The sequence below is a fragment of the Nelusetta ayraudi genome, unplaced genomic scaffold (assembly GCF_046127955.1).
Source record: "Nelusetta ayraudi isolate G7.1 ecotype Tasmania unplaced genomic scaffold, CSIRO-AGI_Nayr_v1 ptg000135l, whole genome shotgun sequence".
Lineage (NCBI taxonomy): Eukaryota > Metazoa > Chordata > Actinopteri > Tetraodontiformes > Monacanthidae > Nelusetta > Nelusetta ayraudi.
In genome coordinates this window covers 12972501-12987802 of record NW_027466185.1, presented here as the reverse complement: position 1 = coordinate 12987802, position 15302 = coordinate 12972501, and the positions used below count along the sequence as shown (strand labels likewise).

Genomic DNA, 15302 nt, shown 5'->3' with positions numbered 1-15302 from the left:
ATACATTTATATACACACACACACACACACACACACACACACTTATATATATACACATATATATGCAGAGGAAAGTTTTATTCTGTTTGCTAATGTTTGGTAGCCTGATTAGTAACGGCTAGTCAGATGTCGTAGTCGGTCATAGTGAGCAGCTGTCAGTCAGTGGTGATAATAGTTGGGTCCACTGGTCCACTAAGATCAACTTGCAGGCTGCAGCAGAACACAAGCCGCCAACAGACTTCAGGTATGATCACAAAAGCTGCGGCAGCTCAGCTTAGCTTAGCCTAGCTTAGTGGTTAGCTGCCCTCTGCAGCCACAAGTGCAGCTCTCTAGCCAAGCACTGCTGTAGTGACTAACACAAAGAGATTTGGTGAAACATCCCCCGACGACGGCGGCCACAACAACATCCTGTCAACGTTTTGAGGCGAAACAAGCTCTCAGTTTGGTGAAGCAGCAAATAGAAGCAGGGGGGGGATGTTTCGCTTGAGTTGCCACTTTTCTGCCGACGTGCACTCAAGTTGGGGTGTCATTTTTCATTTTTTTTTCCATTTTTTTGGTGACAATAGTGCTTACACAGTGAGTGAATGTTAAATCACGCCCGACAAAAGGGAATAAGTGAGAATCAAACACAATAACAGCTGTTTTTAATTGTCGCGGAAGCTTCATCGTCCTCGGCACTGTTACAAACTGTGTTATCGCAGCCAAATAGTCTGCACACTTCTGTTTCGGGCTTCTGTGCAATGGAAAAACATTGCCCCCCTTCCCTCCGACAGTCATGCTAATCATTTTTCCTCCCTCTCTGTTTGCTCATCAGACACACGCCGCTCGCCCCTTGTTTTCCCTCTCCTCTCCTCAATATTTCATGCCATTGGAAGTGCATCTATTCTCGGCTGTTTCCCGCGTCTCACCGCCGGCTGACTGTCAAAACATAATTTTCTATCATTCGACACCCCCGCCGGTCCCCGGCCCACCCAGTCTCTTAACCCTCGCCGTGCCTGTCGGTCTGAAAGGCCGTTGAGTTTACCCAGTAGGGTGGCACACCAAGTCAGTCGACCTGGTGGAAATTTTCAAGGTCCATTTAAAACTTTTCAGGGTGAACTGTATTGACACAAAGGTGGAAACAGAGTTTGAAACGAGACTGTATCTCCCCCTGAACACAACCGGAGGCTGTGAAGTCTTATCTGGCAAACACAATTAGCTGAGGTGAAGTAAACATGCAAAATACTACAGATTACGTTTTGCATACATTTTTTTTAATCAGAAAGACATCGACTAGTGTTTATTTTCACTAGTATTTTTGCCTTATTCAGTTCACGCTGAAAGAACGTGCACTTTTTCCCTTTTTACTCTGGTTGCTTTTCACATCTTTGCAACACTTTAGAAAACAATCTGAAAATACGCAGCTGCTTGGTGCATGTGGTGTGTTTAACCAAGGGCCTTGTTTCAGTCGCACATGATAAATTGCATGTTAGAAATGACGCAATGCCTCAAAAAAAAAAAAAGAAAAAGATAAAGATCAGATAATGGAGAGTTCGGAGGAGGTGATGAATGGTGGTTGTTTGCAATGAGAGACTCCAGGGTGGGATACTGGACTGAAACCACCACTGAGTCACTCAGCAAGATTAACTGGATCAATTTATAATGAAATTACATTTTTTTTAAGCCTGTCATTGCTTTATAAACAATTATGGTTTTGATTCATTCGATTTTGCTCGTTACTTAGCGTGGACAGCTTGCGGATGCTGCTGTCACACTGTGAGCTGAGTCTTTGGGCCCCAATGAGGAAAATGACGGGCAGATTCAACGGCTGAATTATTTATTGACGGTTACAACTCTGGCACACAGAGACGACGGCCAAATGGGACGCTTTGCCCACCGCAAACTGGTAAAGAGCCCATTTAGACACGTTGCCCACAGAGAAAAGCCTTCAGCTGTGTTTTTTTTCTCTTAATCCTTTTAGTGTGAAAACACCGTCTTTCTCTAATAAACCCGCTCCTGCAGGAGGGACCGCGCTCGTCTCTTAAGAAGCAGCTTTTGTTTACAGCTCGTAGCAGCTTCATCCTTCTGGTCCTCTGTGGTGTTTTTTTTTCCACGGTTTGGTGCTGCCACCGTTTACTTTTGTCACAAGCTAACCTCTTTCTGTCATTGTCTGGAACAGGAAGCAGATCGGTTATCAATGCAGAGAAAAAACCCCATCAACAACGTCCACTGGATGATGGAAAGATGGATCAGAAAGACACCAGGCTCGCCAGGTTTCTGTGACGGCCTGTTGTCTATTGGGTTATAATGACAAGTTTGAAATTATTGCAGAAAAATCTCGGCCCGGTGGTGATTTCATAACTGTTTAATGGCATTTTCTTGTTTTCCAATTTTCTCGCGGTGATAGCCATGTGTATTTGTTAGGCCGGCGTCGCGCCCCTTCATCCACACCACAACGCAGCTAATGTTGTTTTCCCATTTCATTTCTATCTGACCCTCCCGATCGATTGTCTGCGCAGTTAATTTCCTTGCTCTCTTCCAAGCCTCTTGTCCGCTTATGAGCATTTACTAACACATCACTCCCTTTCCCAGAGGCACACACCCCACCCCACCCCATCCCTGCTCCACCTTATCCTCTGCATCTATTTCCCGGCACTCCCTTTTCATCACGGGGCCCCGGCGCGGAGGAACGTTTTGCCCTTGATTGCTTGGCAGATGCCATTATCCAGGGCTTATATCTTGACAGTCACATTAGCCATTTGCACAGCTGGCTACTTACTGGAGCGAGGCAGGTGAAGCAGCGGCACTATGGGGACAAAAAGGCAGAGGCCCACCTGGAGCCGCAGGGGCCGCGGCTCCTCCTCAGCGCCGAGCCATTACCATCAAAACACCGCCGGCCGCTCTTCCATTTCACTAATGCCTGCGTGACTCTCCCGTGCATCTTTTCCTCTCAGCGCGGCGTTTATGCCTCTGCCCTTTTTTTTTTAACCTCCCTGACCCAGCCCCGCTGCTCTCTGCCATGTTATTTCTTCCAACTGGGAGGCTCTCGCTCCATTTCTTTCCCCTCTCACGCTTAACTTGTTGGTCGCGCGTGACCTTTACACAGACCCCGCCGTCATGGGTGGGCCGCGGGGGGTCCGGTTGGCCGGCCCATCTGGGAAAATGGCCCGCCCAGAAAGGGCCATTATTTTCACACCCTGTGGGTTTGGCGACATTGCCGGCAAACAGTCTGGTTAGAAAAAACAAAGTAAAAAAAAGAAAAAAGAAGAAAATGTCATTGTGGATTGCGTGGTGCTGTCCATGGTGCTGATGTCAATGTTGCGCGTGACTGTTGTGTTGATTGTATTTTTGTGCACTAACACAGGAAGACTGATATCATTGAATTTAAAACAAACTAAATAAATCAGGATCTTTAGCTTGTGATTCTTAGAGAAGATTGTGACATTATGATCTCACATGCAAAACCACAGCACCGTATGCTGCCAGTGTGCCATCACTGGGTTTTCCATATGAGAAGGGTGGGAAATCCTGATTAAAAATAAGTTTGGTATTAATATTGATTGATTAAACACACCAGTCTGACCGGCTGGATGGAGGCTGCTTCCCTCCTGCAGGGGCCAGTTGAACCAAGAGGAAAAAAGAAGCACTTAAGACTTATGTTGACAGAAAGAGTGATCTGATGTTTGCACTTTATTCCCGACTGATTGTGAGTGAAATGAAACACAGCAGAGCATATTATTACATGAACACATGATCCCAGGTTGCAGACTCAAGCTGTTGTTCCCCAGATCAACCAGCAATAAATAAATTATTCAACAGATGAATAAATGAATAAACTGATCTGGTCAGACTGTAAATATGACAGTTTTGAACGAGTTTTGTCCAATCACATTCCAAGTTTTTTTTTTAATTGGCCCTTTAAAACTCTTTCTATGGATTCTTAAGCAGATGGCTATGTAAAGCAAATCCAATGGATTTAGGAAATGTTCCATCTGGCGTTCCAGGTTGGTGAAGTGGCAGCAGGATGTAGATTCAAACTGAGTGAGAAAGAAAAGGAAATCATAGAGGAAGAAAAAATTGGTCAGTGAAATGATTACAGATCCATGTTGCTCACTCTGGAATTACATGTTGCTTGTTTGACTGGTTTTTTCTTTTTTTCTTTGTCATAGTCGCTTTATATTCAAAATTTGACATTTCACTAGATTAGACTGCCTAATCAAATAAATCCTTGTTTACCGACGCTGCCACTGGACATTAAGCCCAATCAAGACAGCCCCATTATAGTCCATTACCATTAAAGATGAATTACTTTGAAATGAGACGCGGAGAGACGGAAGACAGGCGGCTGCATGGAGGAAATTAGACACAACACGGAGAGAAGCCAGGAGGAAGAATAAAGAAGTCCCACTGAGGAGGAAATTTACACATTTTCCACTGGAATACTGCTTATGGCTGGAATGCAGTTTGCGGGAAATCGATATCTAGTCAACAAGGATATACGCAAGCGTTGGGGGGCTGATTGATGATGCGAAATTATCTGAATAATCAATTGTGCCCAGAGCTGGTGTTCATGAATTAATCAGAAACGGAGTCAGAGTCAAGGTAACGGGACGCGGGTTGCTGTTGCCGCCCTGACGCCGATAGCAAAAAAACCCCCCCCAAAAAAAAACACAAAGCGCAAAAAAAACCACAGAGCAGCTGCACGGCTGCGAGAGGCGGCGAGCATCAGTAAACTGCGTGTCACATGGTACAAAGTCGAAAGAACAAATGTGTTCAATAACTTATGACACCGGGAAGCCTCACTTTGGCACGCGCTCAAAAGCACACACACACACACACACACACACACACACACACACACACACACACACACACACACACTTACTCTTTCTCTCTCTCTCTCTCTCACTCTCTCTCTCTCTCTCTCTCTCTCTCTCTCTCTCACACACACACACAAAGCACATCATAAATATGCATTTGTGCCTCTGCCGGTTGAGACGGATCCTGGAAACATATTAAATGTCACTCTCCATATTTCCGCCTCACTTTTATTGGCAGCGCGTGGTTCAGCGCACACAACAGGAAGCAGGAGATTGTCAGTTTATGAGGAAACGTCAGAATCCGCCGCCCATATTCCAGAAACACCTTCTGCCCCCCCGCCCCTCACCCGCCCAGCTCCAGAGTGTGAGGCGGCGCAAAAAGGATGACAAATGCAGGAGTAGATGGAGGAGGCGAGTGATCCGGGGGAGCCGGGCAGAGAGGTGGCTGTGGATGAGGAGAAGGAGGCTTGGATAGGAGGGGTAGGAGTGGAGGGGAGGAAGGATCGGGGGTGAAGAAAGAAAAAAAAAGTGATGGTACTTGCTCTTTCATCCGCCCCTTTACTCCGGTCGCCACGGCAACGTGCCTGGAGGGCACTCCAGAGAGGCGTCGTCGCTGGCAAAAAAACAACAGAGCAGGCAGGGAGTTGGTGGGAGCAGCCCAGGCAGGCAGGCACAACCCAACCAGACAGCCTCCATCAGACCAGGGCTGCAGCACCAGGAGGAGGAGCAGGAGGAACAGGAAGAGGAGCAGGAGGAGAAGAAGAAGGTCACAGACCAGCAGCCGGCTTCCCCTCGCTTGTCCTCCACTCATGCTGGCCAGGGTCGGACTTTCAGGGTGTTTTTTTTGTCTGAGGCGTGTAATGAACACTCATTCATCAGCAGAAGGTCACAGACTCTCTGAGATTAACACCGGGTTTGACCCCGCTGAGGTTCGACCCACCGACCAGGTTTGAGCAGGTTTGTGGCTGCCAATATCACCCATATCCCCTTGAAAAAGGAAAACCAACACACACACACACACACACACATACACAAAAGAGAGGCTAATGTGGGAGATGAAATTGGCCGTGTTAATCAAGCCGGGGCTAATGCTTAATATTTGGAATTAACTCGGCTATTAATACCGCTGGCTGCCAGTAGGACAGATAGAGTGACTAAACCACCACCGGCCAAATTAAACAGGTTAATTAAAGTCTCAAATTTTCCTCCCTCCCTCAACCCCTCTCTCCCGCCTGTCTGGGTTACACACACACACACACACACACACACACACACACACACACACACACACACACACACACACACACACACAGAGCTATCACTTTATTTGTGATGGGTTTCCTCTGCTGAGATAATCTACTAATCATATATTTTGACCAATTAAAAGAACCATTCTCCCCCCGAATCAAAGACACGCCACTGCTCCATGTCCTTTGCTGTAGTGCTACTTATCCTTCTTCAAAATATGAGACAGTTTGAAACTCTAAAAACTAAGTTGGCCAGCAGCCCTGCTGCTCGCTACGGATTTAGACTAAGATTTCAACTTTCTTGGCATTTACACTTCATACTAGTCCAAATGTGGCAGTCGGTGTCCAGAAAACAGTATGCAACTTAGTGCATACATAGCAATGTAGAGCAGGTTCAGGTGAAGGTGTGAGGACAGACATGCCATACTCTGATGGATCCAGTTAAACTTAAGTGTGGGTTTGTGTATCTATAATACTCTTTATAAATAAGTTGCGTGAACTCCCACGATTCTCCCACATTGTGGTTGCTGGGAGCTGAGAAAGGCCTAATGCCACTCTGCTTTTCTGGCTTGGTCCCTGAATAAGTCAAAGATCCATTCAGCTGTGCAGCAATTGCTCAATTGTGGAAAAAATACTTTGGCTCCAGAAAAATTCTTTATTTGCATTAAATTAAGTTAAAATAAATATAAAATAAAAATAAAGCAACAGTCTCTTTTTTAATTATACCAATTTCAGTAAAACAAGCTTGTTATACGCCAACAAGATAAATGAATGAGGCTATGAAGTCAATATTTAGAGTTCTAACTTGCCCTTGGACGACCTTACCAGTTTCCAGTGGTTTCAAAGGAGTCAGTTTTCACAGCAGTCACACACTTGTTGTATTTAGATTATTATCAGGTTGAATAACTTTCGCACATCCAACAAATTGTTTTTGAAACTGCTGGCAGGGATCTGGAGAGTGTTCTTGAATGATTCAGTGTGCAATAATGAGTCTTTCTGCAGCTGGTGGGCTTTTTTGTTCATGTCATCCGTCAAAAATCAGTTCAAATTGTAACCTGTGCTCTAACCTCAACATCTTTTATTGATTATGAAATCAATAATTCTTAAAGGCCCAGAGCAAAAGATTTAGAACCATCTAGTGGTGAGAAATGTTAATCTCTCTTTTCTGGCATCAAACTTGATGTCACACGTTTCTTTCTTCTGAAGAAAAGTCAAAACTGTGGAAGGGACTTTTTCAGTGTGACACTCAGTTTTGATGTTCAGGAAACAAAATATTAATATTATTATTAAATAAAGAAGTTTTCCAATGACACCATATTTGATTAGTCAAATACAAAATGTATTTTGATACCGACCTATTTTTTTTCTCTTTTATGCCACTAGAAATTATACCTACTCTTCTAAAAATTGAATTCTCACATTAAAGACATTCCAATTTCCAGTTGCCTTTTTTTTTCTTTTTTTCTTTCTTTCTTCTTCTTCTTCTTCTTCTTTTTTTCTTTAACGAAACCTCTGATACAAATTTTTGTTCGAGTGGGCGGGGCGAAGTGGCGGAGACGGACGTGCGCGTCCTCCATCAGGGGGCGGGCTTGCGGCGTTGTTGTTGCGTGCGCAGCCAGCGCATGCCACCAAACCAGCGCCAGTACAGACAGCGTCGCCGCTGATTAGGAGAGAGGAGCGGCAGGTGCGCAACAGCATCCAGCGGGTCCCTGAGTGAGCGCGGCGCCGCGGACGACAAGGCTCGAGCTCGGGTCGGCTGGGTGGGAGCTCTGCTGCCTTGTCGACACTGGTGGTCGGTTTCGTTGGAGAGCGCAGAAACAAACACAGGAGTGAGCGCAAAGTGCGCATCTAGGAGAGAGAGAGAGAGAGAGAGAGGGAGAGGGAGGGAGAGGGAGGGAGTGAGAGAGAGAGAGAGTGAGAGAGAGAGAGCGCGCGCGGGGACAGATTTGGCACGAGTGAAGAAGATGGGTCTCCTCGCGATGGGGTTCAAGTTGAAGAACACGTAGGCAGGCAGAAGATTCCCGATCAAACTTTTTCATTTTGAAATCACTAGTAATCCTAATTTTATTTCAAAGAAGAGGAACTTTTAAAGCTCAGCTGACCACCGGGATGTTGTGAAGCGGTTGTCGGGGCGGCAGCAGCGGCAGCAGCAGCGGCAGCAGCAGCAGCAGCAGCGGGGGGACGCACCAGGAGCAGCGGGGATCCAGGAGCCGGACGCGGGATTATGGCTCTGCTCATCTTCTCCCTCAGCCTCGTCACGCTGGCGGTGGCCAACTTGCACCTGTCGGGAGGCAGCGACCGGCACGCGGTGTACTGGAACAGCTCCAACCTGCAGTAAGTGTGGGATTTCTCTCCTCGTGGTCATTTCTCATCGCCGCGCAGCTGTTTTAAAGCTGGCGGGGAACTTGCTGCCGCTCTCGGCCGCTGCGCACCTGCGCCGCTGCCTCCGCTGTCCTCCGCCTCGCACCGCACTGAGACACGCACCAAGGTTAAAGATTTCTCCCACACTTCCGTGCATCACATACGCGAGCCTTCTCTGTCCGTTGCGTAAAAAAATCTCATGACACCCACCACCACCACCACCACCCGACCTCCACCCCCTCCAGCTCTAGAGGCGGTAATAAGCGTCACCATCCTCCTTCCTCCCTCAGTCATTTCATTAGTTGGAGTACAGTTCTGCCTCTCCGCGGGGAGGCTACGGTGTTGCTTCTTGCCTCTGCATGCAGAGTGGCTGCTGTATAAATATTTGATCTCCCCATCCCACATTTAATTCATCCGGTTTGTGCTCCACCACGTCGACTCCTTTAAAGCAGCAGACCTCCTGCAGCTCTGGACATCTTCCATCCTCCTTGTCGTGCACCGTTCTTTTTTTGCTTCCCCCCCGCGCCCCCATCTCCTCTCGCTCGCACGCAGTCATGAGATCTCAACCTGAGATTTGTGCCGGCTATCTCCATGCGCGCGAGGGCCGTCCCACTGTGACTTCCTCTCACCTGGGAGCCTCGGAGGCAGCTCGCCGTGAGGCTCAGATCGATGCCGCTTCTCCTGCCTTTGTCCTCTCATTAGGCAACAGTAAATCCATCTTTCTCACATTCTTTTATCTCCTCGCACAAACCTCTTTGCCCCCCCCTGACTCCCAGTCCTCCTCCTCCTCCTTTTCCTCTATCTGCCTTACTCCTCCGACCATTTGTATGCAGCTCAGACGAGGGTCTCCTATCGCCTCTCTCCATCTCCTACTTGGTTATTTTCTCCCCTCGCCTCTGTCTCTCCTGTGTCTCTCACCAGCAGCCGGATTGCCCCCCCCCAACCCCTCACCCCTTAATTTGCTTTTTTTTATACCCCCCCATCTCCTGCATCTCATTACTCCACCCCACCCGTTCCCATCTGCTCCTGCTTTTTACCGCTGGGGTTACACATACAGTAGATGATTGGAATTAAAGTTATTTAAGATGTACGAGGGTGCGGGATAATTCAAACATTTGAAGGCGTCTTCCAGCCAAAGCCTGATAAAACTGCCGCCGACTCCATCGGGTCTGGCGGCGGCGGCCGGGGGGGTGTCGCGGGCCCATCGCGGCCTCATTAATGGTAACATGTAAATGGCGGGGCCCGTTCCAGATTTATTCCCCTCATTTAATCCCGTCAGTGTGACAAGAATGAGAGAGGCTACATTAGCGGACACTTTCTTGCATCCCAAGCTCAGTTCTTTTTTTGACTCCCTGCAATCAGTGCCAGTCCTATCTATCAAATTTAATTAGTGCGCCGGCGTGGGCTCGGTCTAAAAATGATCTGCGCGGCGTGCGGAGGGTTGTTCCGTGCAGCCGTTCTCTTAGCGTTGGCACATTTTCGGGACTTGAAATTGCCGTTCATGCTTTTAAAATCCTGCCGTTTCCCTAACGAGTTCACAATCCCGCACGTGGTGATTGTGTGCATATATGTGAGGCGGCGGTGGCGGTGGAATGGGGGGGGCAAAGTGCAGGGGTGGGCCTCCGTGCACGTGTTTGCAGATCTTCCCCCTCCGCTCCACACTGAGATACAAATCTCCTAAATAATGCAAAAATTGACCCAGTTTGCAGGTAGCAGGCAAATCCTCCGAGGCTACGGCGAGAATACTGATGGTCATCATGCTATTAAAGGGCCTCAGGCTCTGGGCCACCGCTCCTCCGCACGCCGGCTACATACACAAAGAAGCGGCTGAAAGTCTTGTCTTGTAGACGCGCTGGCGCTCCTTCCCTCATCAGGCTCAGGTTCTGCAGGAAACCCCAGGAGAGCTCAGCAAGACGGAGAGTGAGCCAGAAACCAGGGGCCTTAAAGAGCAGAGTCTGGCTGGCTGCAGCCTGAATGTTTTTACCCCTTGAGTGCAGCATTCAGCACAGGTGGTTACGGCCCAGCTGCTGGAAATGGGATCAGTGGAGAGCCGGGCTTCTTGACCGAAAGCCATGGAAATGGCTTTTTCCACGATAGCTCACAGCCAACGACGTCTTGTTCTGGCTCGCTGGAAAGTCAAAAAGGCTCCTCGGCAGCGCTGATACCCGCTTTGATTCGCCGCCGTTTGATTCTTTTTCGCAGGTAAACAAGATCAAATGACTTAATATAGCTTCTTCCATCTCCCACCAGCCGCAGGAGCAAAGCAAAAAAAAAATGGAAAAAAATGGAAACGAGATGTTTTCATTTTTCATAACCCCAAAAGCGATAGCTGGCGGTGCTTTGATTTCCTCCCAAGTCCGTCACGATCAGCTAACCCCCACCATTAGAAAGAGCTGCTTTCAGCGTCAGCTCTCAGCGGTAGGCCTGGCCAACTCGTTACAGATGTCCCTGCTAATGGCTGACTGAGGCAGGGAGGAAAAACACACACACACACTCACACACACACACACACACACACACACACACACACACACACACACACACACACACACACACACAGACACGCACACGTACACGCACACACGCGGGCCATTAAATCAGCGCAGATCTGAGGCCATCTGCCAATTAGAGGGGGGATATGTGAAACATCTTGAGAGCGTGCTGGAGCAGCGGTGCACCGCGGTGGCCTCGCCTACCTGCCAGCAGCGTCTCGGGCGCCGGCCACCTCCACCCGTCAGGTGCTTGGCGTCGCCCCGGCAGACGGGCAGCATCTCCATAATTGGGCGCCCCCGTGTCAGCGTGATCAAAACAACGAGTGCGGCTGTTTCATTCACTGCACGCCCGCTCCTGCCGGAAGACGTCGACTGATACACTTCCAACTTACCGGGCACGCTGGCGGGGGTGAAAAGTGGGGAGACAAATAAACGCCTTCGCGCGGAGGAGCCGAGTTCGGGAAAACGTTTTCTTTGCTCGGGCGCTTTTCTCCGAAAGCGAAGATGAAAGCGTGCGGTTGATCCTCCCCGGAAAGCTGCTGCTCTTCGGCTCTTTGATTTGCTCCGCGTACGAGATCCGATCCCGCCATTGTCCCCGACAAAGTAAACGAGGTTGGGTGTTTCGGCCGAGGTCCCACTCAACAGGCTCATTAAGCGGCCAGTTGCGGCCTGCGTGGGCAAAGCTGACTCCATTTCCCTGCAGGTCACAGCAGAAACTCCTTCGCCGTCCTCCGTGTGGAAAGTTAGTGGCCGTCCTGCATAGGAAACCAATAATGCTGAAAAATCTAAAAGCAGATGGAGGTGGACACGGAACTAGAGGTCACTTGAAGAAGAACAAGCGTGAGCGATTGGATTGTGTGGAGACGGGCGACAGATTGATTGAGGTGACCGGCAGCCAGGAGAGGTGAAAGAGAGCAGTGATTTTTATGAAATGTATTTTTTCCCGCGGACAAGGAGGTCGCCCCGTTTGATCGAATGCGCTGCTGCTGGGACTCTTTTCCGAGGAGATGGTACCCGCGGGAGTTGATCCGTGCTAACGCGGACGCCAGGCCCGGGTTGCTCGTGTGCACCGACGCCCCGTAGACAACTGGCGCCTCCGTTCACCTGCACTGCTCGATATGACGACTGGCGGCGGCGGATTTGACGGCTGATTACGCTCCGTCTCAGGCCTGTCTGTGCACGTTTCCATACCCATTCATACTATTCACCAGCCGCCCTTTTATGCGTTTTATATTCAGTCTTCCATACATGCATCATACAGCACCGAGACAGCGGCAATATTAAACGAGAGCGCCTGAATAATATTGATTAAAGTGCAGAAGTGGGAGTCTGACGTAAACCTTTCCTGCTGTTCGTGGACATGGAAACCAATTATTTTCCCTCATCCAGGAGACTTTTGTTTGGTGGTTTTGCAAATGCGTTCGCAATAGTCTTCTGGCTTTGTTATTCGCCATGTCTGCAGAGTGCCTTCAAACATTTAGCTCAGCAGAATGCTCATGAGTCACAACAACGCAGGGCGGCAGCGCTGAAAGGATGTTAAGCGGTGCACATGCAATACGTGAGTGGGCGTGCACGTCGATGCAGTGGAAGGAAGGTGAATTGGGCCCCTGACTAAGCAAATAAAACAAGCTCTTTTTTTTTTTTTTTTTTTTTTTTGGTGCAGCCATCCGCTGATCAATGTCTGGGTACATTTTTAATCTGGTGCCCCGGCTTCTGTAAAAAAAGAATTGGCGTGCCTTGGTTTCATAGCTTGGGTAAGATCAGGTATTGCCCTGAGATGCCCAGGCTGGAGAATCGATTCAACTGAAGTGGCTGCTTCAGGGTTTCTGCACCACAGAGACCTTAAGTGTACCGTTGACCAGTGAGAGAGCAAAGACTTGAGGGTAGATTTGACGTTTGGGTGAAATAAAAAGTTGTCTCGCAAGACTATCTATCTATCTATCTATCTATCTATCTATCTATCTATCTATCTATTAATCTAATCTAATCTAATCTAATCTATCTATCTATCTATCTATCTATCTATTAATCTAATCTAATCTAATCTATCCATCTATCTATCTATCTTCAAAAGTCGAGGTAATAGAAGCACATTGACATAATTGTTATTTGCATAATAATAAGAAATGTTATTTTTCATTTTCTAAACCAGTACTCAGACCTTGAAACATCAAATTGAAAATGGCCAACGCTGAAATATTCCCCAAACAAAAACACGCACCAGTCCTTCATTTGCAACTGAGGACATGAAAAACAATGCCTTCTTGGGTTTGGAGCGCTTTTTTTAATTTTTTAAACATAAATTGAGTTTTTTTTAAGTGGAACTGACTCTTGCGACTCGTCCACTCTGAACACGTACGTCCTCTGGTTTAACAATCATTTGTCTTTGATTGCCCTTGACCTCGTGAAGTTGCATAAAGTGTAAAGAAAACCAGTTAAATAGGACGACAAAGAGACTCAGTGGTTAATGGAGCCGGACTGTAATTAGCAAAATGTTGACGCTCTGTTAAATAAAGTCGCCCCTGTTTTTTTTTTTTTTTGTTCTTTCTCTGTAATTTATGAGCTCCCCTCTTGCTCCCCGCGGTGGTCCCCAGCCTGCTCAGCGTTATTACGATGAGAAACCGTCAGACGTGAGAGGCCATTGAAACCCGTCGACAGGCTTTTTTGGGTGGGGGAAAAGTGCCGCAGGACTCTGCTGGCTGTGCCCCGGGTGATGGGGATGGGAGTCAGAAGACAGAGAGAAAAAAGAAAACAGAGTTGTGGGCCCTTCATCACGAGGCTGTTAGTCTTCCCTGAGCTTGAAGGTTATAGAAACGCCACTTAGCGGTGCGGCGGGAACCCGGAGGAAGGAGTCCAGATCTCAGACAGGTAGAACCAATTTCAAGACTCCACCATTTGAATGCAAATTCTGGCCACGAGCAGGGCTTCTTTTCCGGTGTGGTGGCGGTGGCGGCGGTGGCGGCGGCGGCTCCACACTACATTACACTGGCGCTGTCACCCGCTGGGAAATTACAGTGGCTCTGTGATGGAAACGGCTGCCGTGTGGGAAGAAAGATCAAAGCCGCTGATAGGTGGACGGTCACCGGCTTCAGTTTGATTATTTGGAGAATATGTCTTGTTACGCCGCATCCCCAAGAAAAAAAAAACACACACACACACAAAAAAGAATGAGGTGGCAGTTTGTTTTGCTTTTGAAGCTGGAGGAGTTTTTTTTTTATTTTTTTTTTTTACATTTCACCTGCTCCCACACGCCAGCGCACTCGGAGTTATCGGCGCTGCTCCGTATAAAGGGCAGCGGGCGACGAGGACACGTTTTTTTTGTGCTGCGTCCGTATCTCCTCCTCTGTTCGTTCCCTTCAGGTCGTGAGCTGTGACAGGTCTCCCCTCTAATGCTCTCGGGGTGCTTAACAGGCGGCGCTACGAGGGAAGCGGGACGCGTCCTCGCAGCTTAGCGGAGGACGATAGCGCCCGGCTCTCCTCTCATGCGAGGGGCCAATCTCCAGTCGGGCCGGCGTAATGATGAAGCATTCTCTTATAATGGAGATTTTTCTCCCCCCTCCACTCCCACACACCCCCTCCCTCTCTGAAAATGTAATTATATGAAGGTCTGAGACCCTTCGGCAGCCGTCGTCTCTCTGATGAGACTATTTGAGGAAAATTGAAATCTTCCTTGTATTTTCCACGTCTAGAATGACTAAATGGAACTTGACCCCCTAGAAACTGCCTCCGGTGGCCTGATGCCTCCTTCTTACTGTACGTCGTCGGAGGGAAGCCATCCGCGAGTTTTTACCAGCTTGATTGGACGGACGTGCAACTACCTGCTGGCAACAACAGCAACAAAAAAAAGAAGCGCTTGTGAACTCTGTTTAATTTCCCCGGCTGTGTGTGAGCCTTGTTGCAGACATACAGTTGGACTTGTTTACATAAGCTACAGGGCACGATGTCTGGGCCGGTCGATCGAAGCGGCCTGATACCCTGACGGGGGTGGAGTGGAGGGTCGGGGGGGTCAGCGCTCAGACGCCGAGGGAGGTAGCGGACCGTGGAAGCACAGCAGGGCCGTGCGGTCTAAATATATTTGTAGGCAAATCAGTCAAGACGCTTCACCACGGAAGAGCAGCCTCCTTCCTGCATGTGTGTGTGTGTGTGTTGTTGTGTGTTGTTTCTCCTGCATTTGTGAGATGCTGCAGAGTTTGGTATGAGGACAGCACATAGGAAAGACGAGACCTTTCAATCAAAAAAACACACAGCCTGAAACTGAGTGATAAGCGAGATGTGTTCAGACACAGCGCAGCAAAAATAAATAAGTCAGAGACGACGCACAGCCGACATCCTCCTCATCGATGTTCAACTTTGCTTCCAAGTCTTGATGGAGTCTCCTGGAGACTGGGGCTAAATTGTTATTG

The 15302-nt window shown here is 48.4% G+C and overlaps 2 protein-coding genes across 2 annotated transcripts in view; both read left to right on the top strand.

Moving 5' to 3' along the window:
- The window catches only part of LOC142877496 (protein C1orf43-like), a 236417-nt gene that overhangs the window by 130464 nt on the left and 90651 nt on the right, over positions 1 to 15302 (top strand). The window lies entirely within an intron of this gene.
- Positions 7709 to 15302, top strand: part of efna3a (ephrin-A3a) — a 61249-nt gene continuing 53655 nt past the window's right edge. The window contains exon 1 of the mRNA XM_076012179.1: positions 7709 to 8380. Within this exon, the coding sequence (XP_075868294.1) occupies positions 8271 to 8380 (110 nt within the window). The 5' untranslated portion in view covers positions 7709 to 8270. The remainder of the gene's footprint in view (positions 8381 to 15302) is intronic.